Source organism: Trichechus manatus, unplaced genomic scaffold (assembly GCF_000243295.1).
Source record: "Trichechus manatus latirostris isolate Lorelei unplaced genomic scaffold, TriManLat1.0 scaffold00007, whole genome shotgun sequence".
In the NCBI taxonomy this organism is placed as follows: Eukaryota; Metazoa; Chordata; class Mammalia; order Sirenia; family Trichechidae; genus Trichechus; species Trichechus manatus.
In genome coordinates this window covers 29,969,193-29,982,667 of record NW_004443943.1, presented here as the reverse complement: position 1 = coordinate 29,982,667, position 13,475 = coordinate 29,969,193, and the positions used below count along the sequence as shown (strand labels likewise).

General features: G+C 49.9%; 1 protein-coding gene across 1 annotated transcript; it reads left to right on the top strand.

The window, feature by feature from the left end:
* The first annotated feature begins 4,497 nt into the window (after nucleotides 1-4,497).
* On the top strand, nucleotides 4,498-10,562 carry CALHM3 (calcium homeostasis modulator 3). Its single transcript, XM_004370107.1, is given in 4 exon segments — nucleotides 4,498-4,784; nucleotides 7,231-7,486; nucleotides 10,069-10,485; nucleotides 10,488-10,562. Coding segments are annotated over 4 exon segments (1,035 nt in total).
* Nucleotides 10,563-13,475: the final 2,913 nt, after the last annotated feature.

The following is a 13,475-nucleotide window of genomic DNA, read 5'->3' as shown; positions in this document are numbered from 1 at the left end:
GTGAGTAGCGTCTGGGGTCTTAAAAGCCTGTGAGCAGCCATCTAAGATACTCCACTGGTCTCACCCCTTTGGGAGCAAGGGAGAATGAAGAGAACTAAAGATACAAGGGAAAGATTAGTCCAAAGGACTGATGGACCACAACTACCACGACCTCCACTAGACTGAGTCCAGTACAACTAGATGGTGCCCGGCTACCACCACTGACTACTCTGACAGGGATCACAACAGAGGGTCACAGACAAAGCTGGAGAAAAATGTAGAACAAAATTCTAACTCACAAAAAAAGACCAGACTTACTGGCCTGACAGAGACTGAAGAAACTCTGGGAGTGTGGTCCCCAGACACCCTTTTAGCTCAGTAATGAAGTCACTCCCTGGTTCACTGTTCAACCAAAGATTAAAAAAAAAAAAATCCCAGAACCTGATGTTCCTTCCCCTTGGCCTCTCCTACCCTATCCCCATTTGCTCATTTATTCAACAAATATTTACTGAGTACCTACTATGTTTCATGATCTGCTCTAGGATCTGGGGATACAATAGTGCACAAGATACAGTTTCTGCCCTTGTGAAGTCTCTATTCTAGCAGAGGACACAGGCAATAAACAATGAAATACGTAATAAACACTAGAGAAGAATACAGCAGGGAAAAGAAAGCAAGACCAGGGCAGGGGGCTGTCTTTTGGAGGCCAAGGGAAATGACAGTGTTCAGAACCCAAAGGAAGTGAAGGGATTAGGCATTGCAGGGGGAAGAGCCTTCCAAGTGGGAAGAACAGGAGGCAAGTGCCTGAATCAGAAACGTGTGGGGCATGTTTGGGAACAGCAAGGGTGTCAGTGATGGAGCAGCGTGTAAAGAGGAGAGTGGTGGGAGGTGAGGTGACCAGGGACCAGGACAACAAGGCTTAGGACCACCATGAGGATTTTAACATTATGACTTTATTTCAGTGTAAGGGGAAGCCATCAGCAACTTGAGAGCAGGAGAGAAATAGGATCCCCATCCCCAAAGGTCCCAGAGCACCTGGTAAAACTGCATGGTCCTTGTTTGTCTAGATGTCTGCCTCCCTCGGGAGACTGAAGCCTCCTTGCTCCCATAGGGAGTTCCCTAAGGGCTCAGGTCTTTCTATGCTGACACCTAATAGATGTGCAGCAAGTATTTGTTGCCAGAATGAATTAGTGAGTGGACTGCCTCACCCTGGCACAGTTACTTTGCTCCTTTTCCCCTAGTCTCTGCCCGTCTTTGCCCACGTGAAAATAATAAAGCCCTATTTCTTGAGTGTCAGGTACTGTGCTATGCACTTGTTGGGTATCAGCTCATGTAGTCCTCACAATAACCCCATGTTGTCAGTATAACTATTAGCTCCATTTTATAACGAGAAACCGAAGACACAAAGAAGCTAGTGGCTTGCAGAATCCAGGCTAGAATCCGGCCTGACACCAAAGCCACACTCCTAATCCCCCAAGGATGGCAGAATGGTATAACCAGAATCTGAGCTCTAGGCTCTTCTCTCGTTGCTCACTGCATCACTTGCTGTGTAATCTCGGCAGAGTCACTAAATCCCACCACACCCCACCAGTGCCCTTGCGATACTGGAGATGTGGACCAGCCCAATGTTTTCTCAGTGGGGCTGGATTCTAGGTGGTGCACGCACTTGGCACTAGATCATGCCAAGCCACAGAGGGAGAGCGTTACTCCTCTCTCCGCTCTGTCCCTCCAGCCTTCTGGCCTTTCCAGGGAGTTAAGTGCTTCTCTTCCTTAGGACCTTTTTGCAAACATTGCTTATCTTCCTTTTTAACAAAGGGGAGCAAGCCTTTAACATGCAACACTACCCAGAAAGAATTTAGTAACTTTGATGTTTTCTTTTTTTCGTCTATGGATATCTTTTGTTACTGGCAAGTGCTTCTGGTTTTCCAATCACAGTGATAAATTTTTCTTTAAAAGTGAAATAATTGATCTGCAACATAACTAGACTGGGCTCTTCAAAAATGTTAATGTCACAAAAAACAAAAACAAAAAAAATGGGAAATTGTTTTAGAATAAAGGACACTAAAGAGACATAACAGCCAAGTGCAATGCTCAACCCTTAATTGGATCCTGGTTTGGAAACTTAAAAACAGCTATAAAAGACATTATGGGGACAGCTGGCGAAATTTGAATATGGACTGTATGTTAGATAATAGCGTTGTACCAATGTTAAATTTCCTGACAGTGATCATTGTAAGGAGCCCTGGTAATGCAGTGTTTAAGCACTCAGCGATTAACTGAAAGGTCAGTGATTTGAACCCACCTGCCGCTCCTCAGCAGAAAGATGCGGCAGTCTGCTCCATAAAGATTACAGCCTTGGAAACTCTATGGGGCAGTTCTGCTCTGTCCTATAGGGTCGCTATGAGATGGAATCGACTGGACAGCAATGGGTTTTTGTTTTTTGGTGATAATTGTACTGTGGAGGGCCTTGAATGTCAAGCAAGGGACACTGTGGGAGCCCCTGGTCATACCTGAGCAGTGGAGTGATGCGGTGGAAGCTGTGCTTTCAGGAGACCTGGAGGGCAGCAGGCAAAATGGAGGAGAGGATTGCAGAACGCCCACTGACCCCTCCAGCCCTCTCCAGACCCCCTGCCTGACTCTTCACACTCCAGCAACCCCAAACTGCTGGCCCCACCAGGCTGCTTCTCACTCTATGCCTTTGCTCATGCAGAATCCTCTACCTGGAAGGCTTTCCCCTTCCAGAACCCCGATCACTGGCTGTGTTAGCTACCTAGTGCTACTGTAACAAAATATATCACAAGTGGAGGTGGCTTTAAAGAACAGAAATTTATTTTCTCGGTTTTGGAGGCTAAAGTCCAAATCAGGGCTTTGGCTTTAAGGAGGGCTTCTCCTTGTCGGGAGTTCCTTGGAGTTCTTTGAAGTTCTTTGGAGTTTCTTGGCATTCCTTGGTGTCTGTCTTCCCCGTGTGTGTCTGTCTCTGTGTCTATTCTGGTCTTTTTGTAACTGAAAAGTGATTAGTTTTAGGATCCACCCTACACCGGCATGACCTCTCTTATAGATTGAATTGTGTCCCTCAAAAATATGTGTTGTAAATCCTAACTCCTATACCTGTGGTTATAATCCCATTTGGGAATGGGTTTTCTTTGTTATGTTAATGAAGTAGTATTAGCATAAGATGTGTTTTAAGTCAATCTCTTTTGAGATATAAAAGAGCAGATTAAGCAAGCAAGTACAAGCAGAGAGAACATGATCACCAAGGATCCTAGGAATAGAAGTTGAAAAGAGACAAAGATCTTCCCCCACGGCAGACAGAGTGAGAGCCTTCCCCTAGAGCCAGCACCCTGAATTCGGACTTCTAGCCTCCTAAACTGTGAGAAAATAAATTTCTGTTCATTAAAGCCACCTACTTCTGGTATTTCTGTTATAGCCAAAACCCAAAACCAAACCTGTTGCTGACGAGTCGATTACAATTCACAGCAACCCTATAGGACAGGGTAGAACTGTTATAGCAGCACTAGACAACTAAGACAGCCTCATTAACATAACAAAAAGTCCCTATTTCCAAACAGGGACATACTTACAGGTACAGGGGTTAGAATTTCAACACATGTTTTGGGGGACACAATTGAATCTATAACACTGGCAAACGCAGACTCATGGTTTCAGACTCTTGTCAAGGTCCTCCTCTTCCAGGAACCCTTCAGACAGGGTTAGAGGCTCCCTTCCTGGCTCCTCTGGAGCCCTGGGTGGTACAAATGGCTAAGCACTCGACTACTAGCCAAAACGTTGGCAGCTGGAACCCACCCTAGAGGCACCTTGGAAGACAGGCCTGGCGATCTGCTTCCAAAAGGTCACAACCTTGAAAACCCCATGCAGCAGTTCTACTCTGCCCACACGGGGTCGCCATGAGTCAGAATCCACTCAATGGCAACTACCACAACAACAATCTGGTTCCTCTCAGCATAAAAGCCAGCGTGAAATCTCCCTGGGCTGGGCTGAGTCAAGTCCTGCTCTTGACCAAGACCAGAAAATATAATTGGGCCTCCACCAGCATCTTTTCCTTACCACACCCAGAATTTGCCTGTCCCTCACCAAACACCCCACCAGCTGTCTGGCCTGAGAATCCAAACCCTGAAGAGAGGAGGGAGTGGGATGGGGAGGGATAGGGTGACAAGGCGGAGCCCATTTGCCTAGAGGTGCTTTGGGCTGGCTGGTCACTGAGCAGTGACTCATTCCCCCAGAGAGGAGGAGAGTGCCTTTGGGGGACAATCAAGCTGAGCTGAGCAGGGGAGCCTTTGTGGAGAGAGTCTGCCTCAGCCTTAAGTTCTCTGCTGGACCTCAGAGGGCTGGGCTGGGGTCTGGACTCAGCCTCTTCCTTACCTCCTCAGGCCTTTGGAAGAGAAGCAAGACCCTCCTGTGGCCCCCCAGCTCGTCCTGAGCGTGGCCTGGCATTGGCCAGTAGGCAGCTAAAGCCTTACTGCCCTGTTGAATGCTGCCCCCACCCACCCAGCCAGAGCCATGGATAAATTCCGTATGCTCTTCCAGCACTTCCAGTCCAGTACAGAATCTGTGATGAATGGCATCTGCCTGCTGCTGGCTGCAGTCACGGTCAAGCTGTACTCCTCCTTCGACTTCAACTGCCCCTGCCTGGAGCACTACAATGCCCTGTACGGCCTGGGCCTGCTGCTCACGCCTCCGCTCGCCCTTTTCCTCTGTGGCCTCCTCGCCAACCGGCAGTCCGTGGTGATGGTGGAGGAGTGGCGCCGGCCCATGGGGCACCGGAGGAAGGACCCAGGCATCATCAGGTGCGGTCCCACATCACCCAGCTACCTAGGGGCATTGCCAGGGACTCCCCCAACTCCCCACCTGCATAGGCACTGCCAGGTGCACCTCCAAATCCCAACCACCCAGCTACCCAGGGGCATTGTCAGGGGCTCCCCCACTCTCCAACCACTAGTCTCCACAGGCACTTTCAGCTGCACACCAAAACCCCGAACAAAGGTCCCTGGGTGGCACAAACAGTTTGCACTCGACTGGTAACCAAAAGGTTGGTGGTTCAAACCCACCCAGCCACACAGCAGAACAGGCCTAGCAATCTGCTTCCATACAGATTATAGCCAAGAAGACCTTATGAAACAGTTCTACTCTGTAAGAGATGGGGTCTCTCCAAAGTCACACACCAACATAACGAAAACAAAATCAACAAAACCACCCCCCATGGGCATTGTCATGGCCTCCTCCAACCACCTACCCCCATTGGCACTGCCAGCTGCACACCTAAACCCCAACCACCTCACGGGCATTGTCAGGGGCTCCTCCAACCACCTACCCCCACAGCACTGCCAGGTGTGCCCCCTCATTCCTCCAGGCATTGTCAGCCCATGGAGACCCATCTGCCAGTTTCTACTCTGGAAACAGATATTTCTATTCCTGTCATTTGTTACCTTTCTGTGGCCAGTGCCGTGGGTGGTCTATCCGTGACACATGAATGATACAGGATTCCCGAGAATTACTCAGGTCACATCTGCCACACTGACCATGGATTATAACTCACCACACATATTAAGTGCTATGCCATGCAGTGTTTCCCACATGTAATGAGAGGCAATGATTTAATTAATGATTGCCTTCCCTTTGCTGTAAGCTCCCAAGGGCAGGGACCTCATCTGTTGGCACTGCTGTGTCCTCAGAGCCTAGCTCAGGGTTGGTGCTCTGTGTCAAAATCAGTTGGGGGAGTTAATTCGTGATTCGTCTTGCTCACCGGCCAACACTGAGCATTGACTCTGTGCCAAGCACTTTATATGCTGGACCTCTCTGAATTCTCACCTCCACCTGAGTCTGCTCCTTTATTGGACTCCCTTTAACAGATGGAGAACCTGAGGCACAGAGAGGTTAAGTAATTTGGCCAAGTTCCCACAGCTAGGAAGTGGCACTGCTGGGTTGCAAACACGGGCTCTCTAACTCCACAGCTCAAGCTTGAACAGCTGCCCTGAGTGTTCTGGAGACAATATCTAAGTGCTGTAGATCTGTGGGCAGTGGCAGGAGTGGCTTGGTGGCCTTTAGACCACTCATGGTCTTCTTCCCTCCCCTATTCTTTGATATAGACAATTGAGGTTTTCCCAAAGGGATGGAATGTAACTTCACAAGTCCCCCAGTTCCATCCACCAACCTCATTGCCCCCCAGAGAAAATGCTGGAACTACCACTGCCTACAACGTATTTATAATTCACACCTGGGTAGGCTATGTGCATGCATGTTTGTGTGCATGCATGCTTGTGTGCATGTACACACACACATTCAGCACACATCATTTTATGTTTTGTATATGATCAAGTTAACAACAAGATCTGTGCCCTGTGCGTGTACATCCTCTGTTTCGTGCTCCTCAGGGAATACATGTTCCCTGTGATTCAGCCTTGCAGGGTGGGTCACATGTACTGGGTGTGCCCTTTGTCTTTTCCTCTGGGATCCAGTAAGTGCAGCTCTACGAGCCTCCTGTCCTGTGACCAACACCCAATCTAGTTCACTAGAGGGGCAGAGTTGGTCTGCAGAGGCACGTGAGGCCAAGCAGAGGGACAGCGCCCCCAGATGCTGGGGGGGTGGTGTTTGAAGTGCTGCCTGTGAGAGGTTATCGGGCAGGGCTGTCTTAGTAGGCTCCCCCAAAAAACTCTGGAAAGAAAGTGATAATGAGTGAGTTGCCGCTATGGGCAACTAGGATTCTGTCCTTCCGGGAACCCACTGAGACAATGCACAGAACAGACCTCAGAATTGTCCCACTGAGGGTTGAGGAAGCTGGGGTATTTAACCACCAGATCCTGTCCCTCTTGGGTTGAAGGTTATCTTGGGAGCTGTTAACTCTCCAGCACTTCCTGCCTGCTCCTCTCTGATACAGAGAATGCTCCGAAGTCCTCAGGCAGAGATAGGCGGCCCTCCACATCCACAGGAAAGGAAACTATCCATCAAAGCTTGTAGATGCCTCTGGCATGGGCAGGGCACCAACAGTACCTTGAGAAGAATACCAAGTCCCCAGTATTCCAGTCCTGGGATTCCCAGGGCCCCCAGCCCTCCTTCCTCCCTGCCCTCTGCTACTGGGACCTCTACCCTCGGGGCTGCAACCAGTCTTTTGATGTAACCCAGCCTGATATTTCCCATCCCTCCGGGGGAAGTCCATCCTTGCATCTCCCCTATAGCCTTCCTGCTGCAGCTGGATCCTAGCTGCCCTCCATGACCTCCTCTTTCCTCTGCTCCCAGGTATATGTGCTCCTCCGTGCTGCAGAGAGCTCTGGCTGCCCCTCTTGTCTGGATCCTGCTGGCCCTCCTTGATGGGAAGTGCTTCGTGTGTGCCTTCAGCAGCTTTGTGGACCCTGAGAAGTTTCTGGATTTTGCCAACATGACCCTCAGCCAGGTGCAGCTCTTCCTGGCTAAGGTGCCCTGCAAGGAGGATGAGCTGGTCAGGGATAGTCCTGCCCGAAAGGCAGTGTCTCGCTACCTGCGGTGCCTGTCACAGGTAATTGCGATGGTGGTCACCGCTATGTTCCCCTTCATTGGCTCTGGCGTCAATGCTGGAGTCCAAGACCAGAGGGCCAGATAGTCCCTTCACCACAATCCCTGCCCCCAGGCCTGGCAAATGTCCTGCATTGGTTCCAAAGGGGGTAGGGTGAGGTGTGGATCATTTCCTGAGGACTCTCACCACTGCTGGAGACGGGTGGTCCTGGTGGGGTGGTGCGGGTGGTGAGCAGGGAATCAGGAGTGTGATCCAGTCACAGGACAGTGTTGGACCTATGCCATTTTCTCATCAAATTTGACTCACCCAGGGCAGAGAACAGGTTCCCATGCCCTCCAGGAGTTGGTTGGGTCCGTCCCCAGGAGGCTGGGCTGCAGGACAAAGAGAGAGAGTCCAGGTCTCTACTGCTCTGCCCCACCCTCTACCCCATACACACACTCCTCAGAAATAATAATAACTGCCATTTATTGTGCACTTATATGTCAGGCATTATGTTAAGCATCTTATATACATTGTTATTGTTGTTGGGTACCCTTGAGTCAGTTCCTATTCACAGCAGCCTCACATGACAGAGTAGAACTGCCCCATAGGGTTTTTTTGGCTATAGTCTTTATGGAAGCAGATCACCAGGCCTTTCTCCTCTGGAGCTGCTGAGCGGGTTCAAACCACCACCCTTTTGGTTAGTAGCCAAGTACTTGGCCATTTGCATCACCAGGGCTTCTTTTTATATGCATTATTTTATTTAATTCTCAGGACAACCCTATGAAGTAGATGCAATTATTATCACCCCATTTTGCAGATAAGAAAAACGACTCACACAGCTTTTACGAGGCAGGGTAGGGATCTGAGTGCACCTGTCATTACTCCAAACCCTCTTAACCACCTCTCTACAATGCAGGTCGCCTGAAGATGCCTTCTCCACAGGCACCAACTCCATTATCCTGGCGCAAACCCTAGCCTCACCATAGGCTCTAGATTCCACATCTTCCTTCTCCCTCCCCCAGAGCCCCAGCCCTGGGCTCTGTCCACCAAAAAGAATTTATATAAATCTACTGCATGAAGAGCACCACTCAAAGGATGCAGATAATAGAGACACAAACCCCGCCCTTTGGGAAGCTGAGACATGTTCACGGCAAATGCAGGCCGGTTGTACAGTGGAGAGAAGACCACAGGACACACTTGATTCTGGTCCAAGCTGTGACCTGGGACCAGTCCTCCCCTCTTCTGGACCCCAGTTTCTCCTGCAAAACTAAGGGGGGTTTGATCTTCACCTTAATAGTCCCTGTGGGCTTAAACACTATACTGTCACTAATCCAGCGGGAAGGGCATGGGATATACAATCCGAGAGACCAGGGTTTGAATCTCAACTCAGCAATCACATCAAGTTTAGCAAGTTGCTTGGTTTTCTGCTCCTCCTGTATAAAATACTCACCTTAAAATTTGGTGACTGGTCAAATGACAGAGCTTTGTAAATTGTTGAAATCACACCTGCAAACGATAAGGATTTGAATACGTTTTTGCTTGGGGTTTAGAGGAATGAAAATTCTCTGCTTCAGGCCACATAATCACTCCGGATTTTAAACCATACCTGGAAGAGACTGTAGCTTTGCGCGGGTAGAGACGAGGGAGGAATCTGCCAGGTGTGGGCTCCAGCCTTAGAGAACTATTTCCAGTTTTTTCTCACGTTTGCACATGCTGGATTCGTGCCTGGAACACTGTTGCCCTGTTGATACCTTACATAACTGGAGCACTGGTGGCACAGTGGTTAAGAGCTACAGCTGCTAACCCAAAGGTTGGCAGTTTGAAACCACTAGCCTCTCCCTGGAAACCCTATGGGGCAGTTCTACTCTGTCCTATAGAGTCGCTATAGTCAGAATTGACTCGATGGTAATTGAGTTTTTTGGTATAACTGTTACTAATCCTTTAGGTCTCAGCTTAAATGTCACTGTCTTCCCTGAGCGCTCACGTTCAGGTTGGTGTCCCTCCTCTGGATTCCCATGACCTGCTGTACTTCCCTCCTTGTGGCACTTAGTCACTCATCACCTATTTAGTTGTCCATTTCCCCCACTACAGCGTGAGCTCTGCGAGAGCAAAGACTGGGTCCCCGTGGCTTGCACAGTGCCTACTACAAAACGTAGGATGGATGGATGCATAGATGGATGAAACATATGAGAATGGGTAAACGAATGAATAAAAAGAGGAGAGAATAGTGGATGGATGGATGGATAAATAGGAGAAAGTTTGGGAAGATGGATAGATAGGAGGATGAATAATGACAGATGGAAAAATGGTTGGGAGAATGACTGGACAGGAAGATTATAGATAATCAGATGAGATGGATGGATGGAGATATGGTTGGATAGATAACGGATGCCAGGGTGGGAGGATGAATGGAAGGGAAAATAGGTGAATAGGTAGGTTGATGGAAGGAGGGACAGATGAGAGGATGGTTGGGTGGAAGGATGACTGAATGGGAGGATGATTAGTTTGAGAAAGGCTGGGAGGGAGAAGCGAGGAGAGGGACTTTGGAGCACCCTTACTACACCGTGCACCTGCACCCAACCTTGTGCCTCCCTGCCCTCCAGGCCATCGGCTGGAGTATCACCCTGCTGCTCATCATCGCAGCCTTCTTGGCCCGATGCCTGAGGCCCTGCTTCGACCAGACCGTCCTTCTGCAGCGCAGGTACTGGAGCAATTACGTGGACCTGGAGCAGAAGCTCTTCGACGAGACGTGCTGCGAGCATGCGCGGGACTTCGCGCACCGGTGCGTGCTGCACTTCTTCGCCAGCATGCAGAGCGAGATGCGGGCTCGGGGGCTGCGCCAGGACACTGCGGGCAGGAACCTGGAGCCGCCAGAGGCACCTGAGCCCCCGGAGGACCCAGACGGCGGTAGCAGGAAGGCCCACCTGCGCGCCATCTCCAGCCGGGAAAAGGTGGACCGCCTCCTGAGTACCTGGTACTCCAGCAAACCACCACTCAACCTCGCGTCATCCCCCGGGCTGGGGGCGGGGGTGGCCTCAGCCACCATGCCCCCACGGTGGCCCCAGGCACCAGGCTGTCCCAGCACACCGATGTGTAGGGAGTCCCCCCAGGCCTGAACAATGTCTGTGTCCCAAGTGAAAAGCTCACAGGAATAGTCCTGCCCGAAAGCTGTGTGAGGCTTTCCAGGCTGTGGGCACCCCAAGGCAGGGGGCCTAATTCCTGTTGGCCTCCTTCCCAAAATAGCCCATCCCTCCCCTGGTTTCTGGGTGTGGCCTCCTGTGTGCTCCACAGCAGTGCTTCACAAGATTTAATGTGCTCACCATTCACCTGGGAATCTTGTTACATGCAGGCTCTGATTCAGAGCAGACAGGACTGGGTCTGAGTTCTGAATTTCTAACAAGCTCCCAGGTGATGCTGATGTTTCTAGTCAGTGGACCACACTTTGAGTAGCAAGAGTCTAAATAGATCTGCAATGGATTCTGGGTCCTAGATGTCTGGATACTAATTAATAATAGTAAACACATGCTTACATGGTGGTTATTTTGTGCCAGGCATTGTTCTAACTTCTTTACATACATTAACTCATTTAATCCCCGTGATAGCCTTATGAAGCAGGTATGGTTAGCCCCATTTTTTAGAAGAGAAAATGAGGCATACAGAGGTTAAGGTGCCGACTCTAGACTCTACTCTGAGCTACTACATTACTCTGAGGTCCGACTCTAGCGTCTACTCTGAGCTCCTACGTGAGTCTGCTCTCTGTGTACTTGGGTGCTTGTTTTCAGTATTCTGGTTGGATTTCCTGCAGCTTCCAGCAAGGTTCTTTCAGGAGTTCTAGCAAACTCTGCTTGTTGAGTTCCTCTGGAAAGTACTAGTTAGTGCCTCTTGCTGGCTACCACCGATGAATAGTTTTACATTTTCCTGTTGAGGGGATTTTTCTGTTTTTGAATGTTAAGGGGCTGACCCTCCCAGCTCCCGTCTTCCCAAGTTCCACCAGTTCTATTTCTAGCTAACCAAGCTGAGCAGCCCTGCCTGGTCCCGTCTCCTTCAAGACCTAGCGGCTTTCTTGGCTCACACCTTTCTGGCCTCCCACCAACAGGTGGTGCCTCCCTTGTGACCCTACTCACCACCATCCCCACCACCTACAGCCTGACCCCTACACTCAGCATATCCTTTTCTACGGATGCCCCCTCTCTGGCAGGGTCTAGCAATCACTCCTACCCCAGACATTACCGGAGGTATCTACCTACTGCTCTTAGCAAGAGATTGGCACCCTGATGAGGATTTCCCTGGGTATGTGGTCTCTGTGGAGACCTGAGTGGCACAAACACTGCTGGGCTACTAAGTGAAAGGTTGGTGGTTCAAACCTATCCAGAGGCATCTCAAAAAAAAGGCCTGGCAATCTGTTTCTGAAAGGTCACAGCCATGAAAACCCTATGGAGTACAGTTCTACTCCACAACACATGGAGTCACCATGAGTTGAAATCAACTTGATGGCAGCTGTTTCTTTTTTCTAGTGATGGATATATTCAGTAAGCACCAATGTTTAACAGCCTCCGGGCTAGCATGGGTGTGCAGTCTAGCTCAGGGACAAAAACCTCTGAAACACTAGGGTTAAATCTGCTGGAAAACTTGCCACTCAATCTCTGGCAGCCCAAACAGGAAGCCCTCACTGATGACTCATATACCAACATCCTGCTATCGCCTCCATCAGCACAGATGTGACCACACACATGCAGACCTGGGGTTCCCCATACTTATATGGTTCTCAGGGCCTGGGGACGCTGCACAGGAGTCTGTGTACATTCCCCTGAAGCCCTGAGGCCTCCATCAGCCAACCTCAGCTCTCCTGGGCTCTTGTCAAGGGGCCCTGTGAGAGCAGACAATCCCTGCAGTTCAACCTCCCTCCTCCATCTACCTGGCTGTGGTCAGGCCATGCAAAGTCTGAAATGGTGCTGGAGTGGGACAAGACTTAGGTAAATTTAGCAGCGACTGAGTGGGGAGGCAGGAGGGAGATCTTGGAGGCAGTCCAGTCAGCACGAGTGTGCTCCCAGCCAGAGGAAAGGAGGGTCAGGGGCCCCACTCTGGGCTGGACGGAAGCAGTATCTGGACCAGTTAAACACCACTGACTGCAATCAATACGCTTGCCTTCTGCTAATGAGCACTTATTGAGCTCCTTCTTCATAGAAAGCACAGTACCAGGGATTATGGAACGGAGAATACGCAGATACCCTGCCCCTGCCCTCAAGGGGCTCACTGTCTTGTAAGAGGACAGGGGCATCTGGTGAGGGACAGAGGTGAGCACAAAAATAATTAAATCCAAAGCAAAAGGTGTGTTATAATTGAGGCAAGCCTCAGTCCACAGGAATTCAGTAGGAAGAATAATTGCTCCAAACTGGGGCATCAGGGAAGGCTTCAGGGAGGAGATGCCATTTGAGTGGGTCTTGAAGGATGAGGAGGGTTTGACAAATGGAACTAGATGGAGGAGGGGAAAGCACATCAGGGAAGGAACCAGCAAGAACAAAGGCATGGAGTTGGAAGAGGGCACAGTTATGTTTTATTTATTCATTCAACAAACATTTATTGATTGCCTAGGGTGCCGAGAGAGTAAGACAGATGTTGTTGTTACTAGGTGCCATCGAGTTGATTCCGACTCATAGTGACCCTGTAGGACAGAGTAGAACTGCCCCATAGGGTATCCTAGGCTGTAATCTTTATGGGAGCAGGTTGCCAGCTCTTTTCTCCCTCGGAACAGCTGATGGGTTCAAATCATTCACCTTTCTGTTAGCAGTTGAGCGCTTTAACCATTGCATCCCAAGGGCTCCAAGGTACACATAATCCTATCTCAATGGACTTTCTAGCCTGGAAGGAGATATAGGACATGAGCAAGTAAACAAACAACAAAATGGAGGCGTAATCAGGCTAGCCTGGCAAAAGCAAAAAACTTTGGCCCAAGGGCTGAGGAGTCCTCTCCAAATGATCCCACCAAGCCATGTGCCCCGAGCCCAGCACA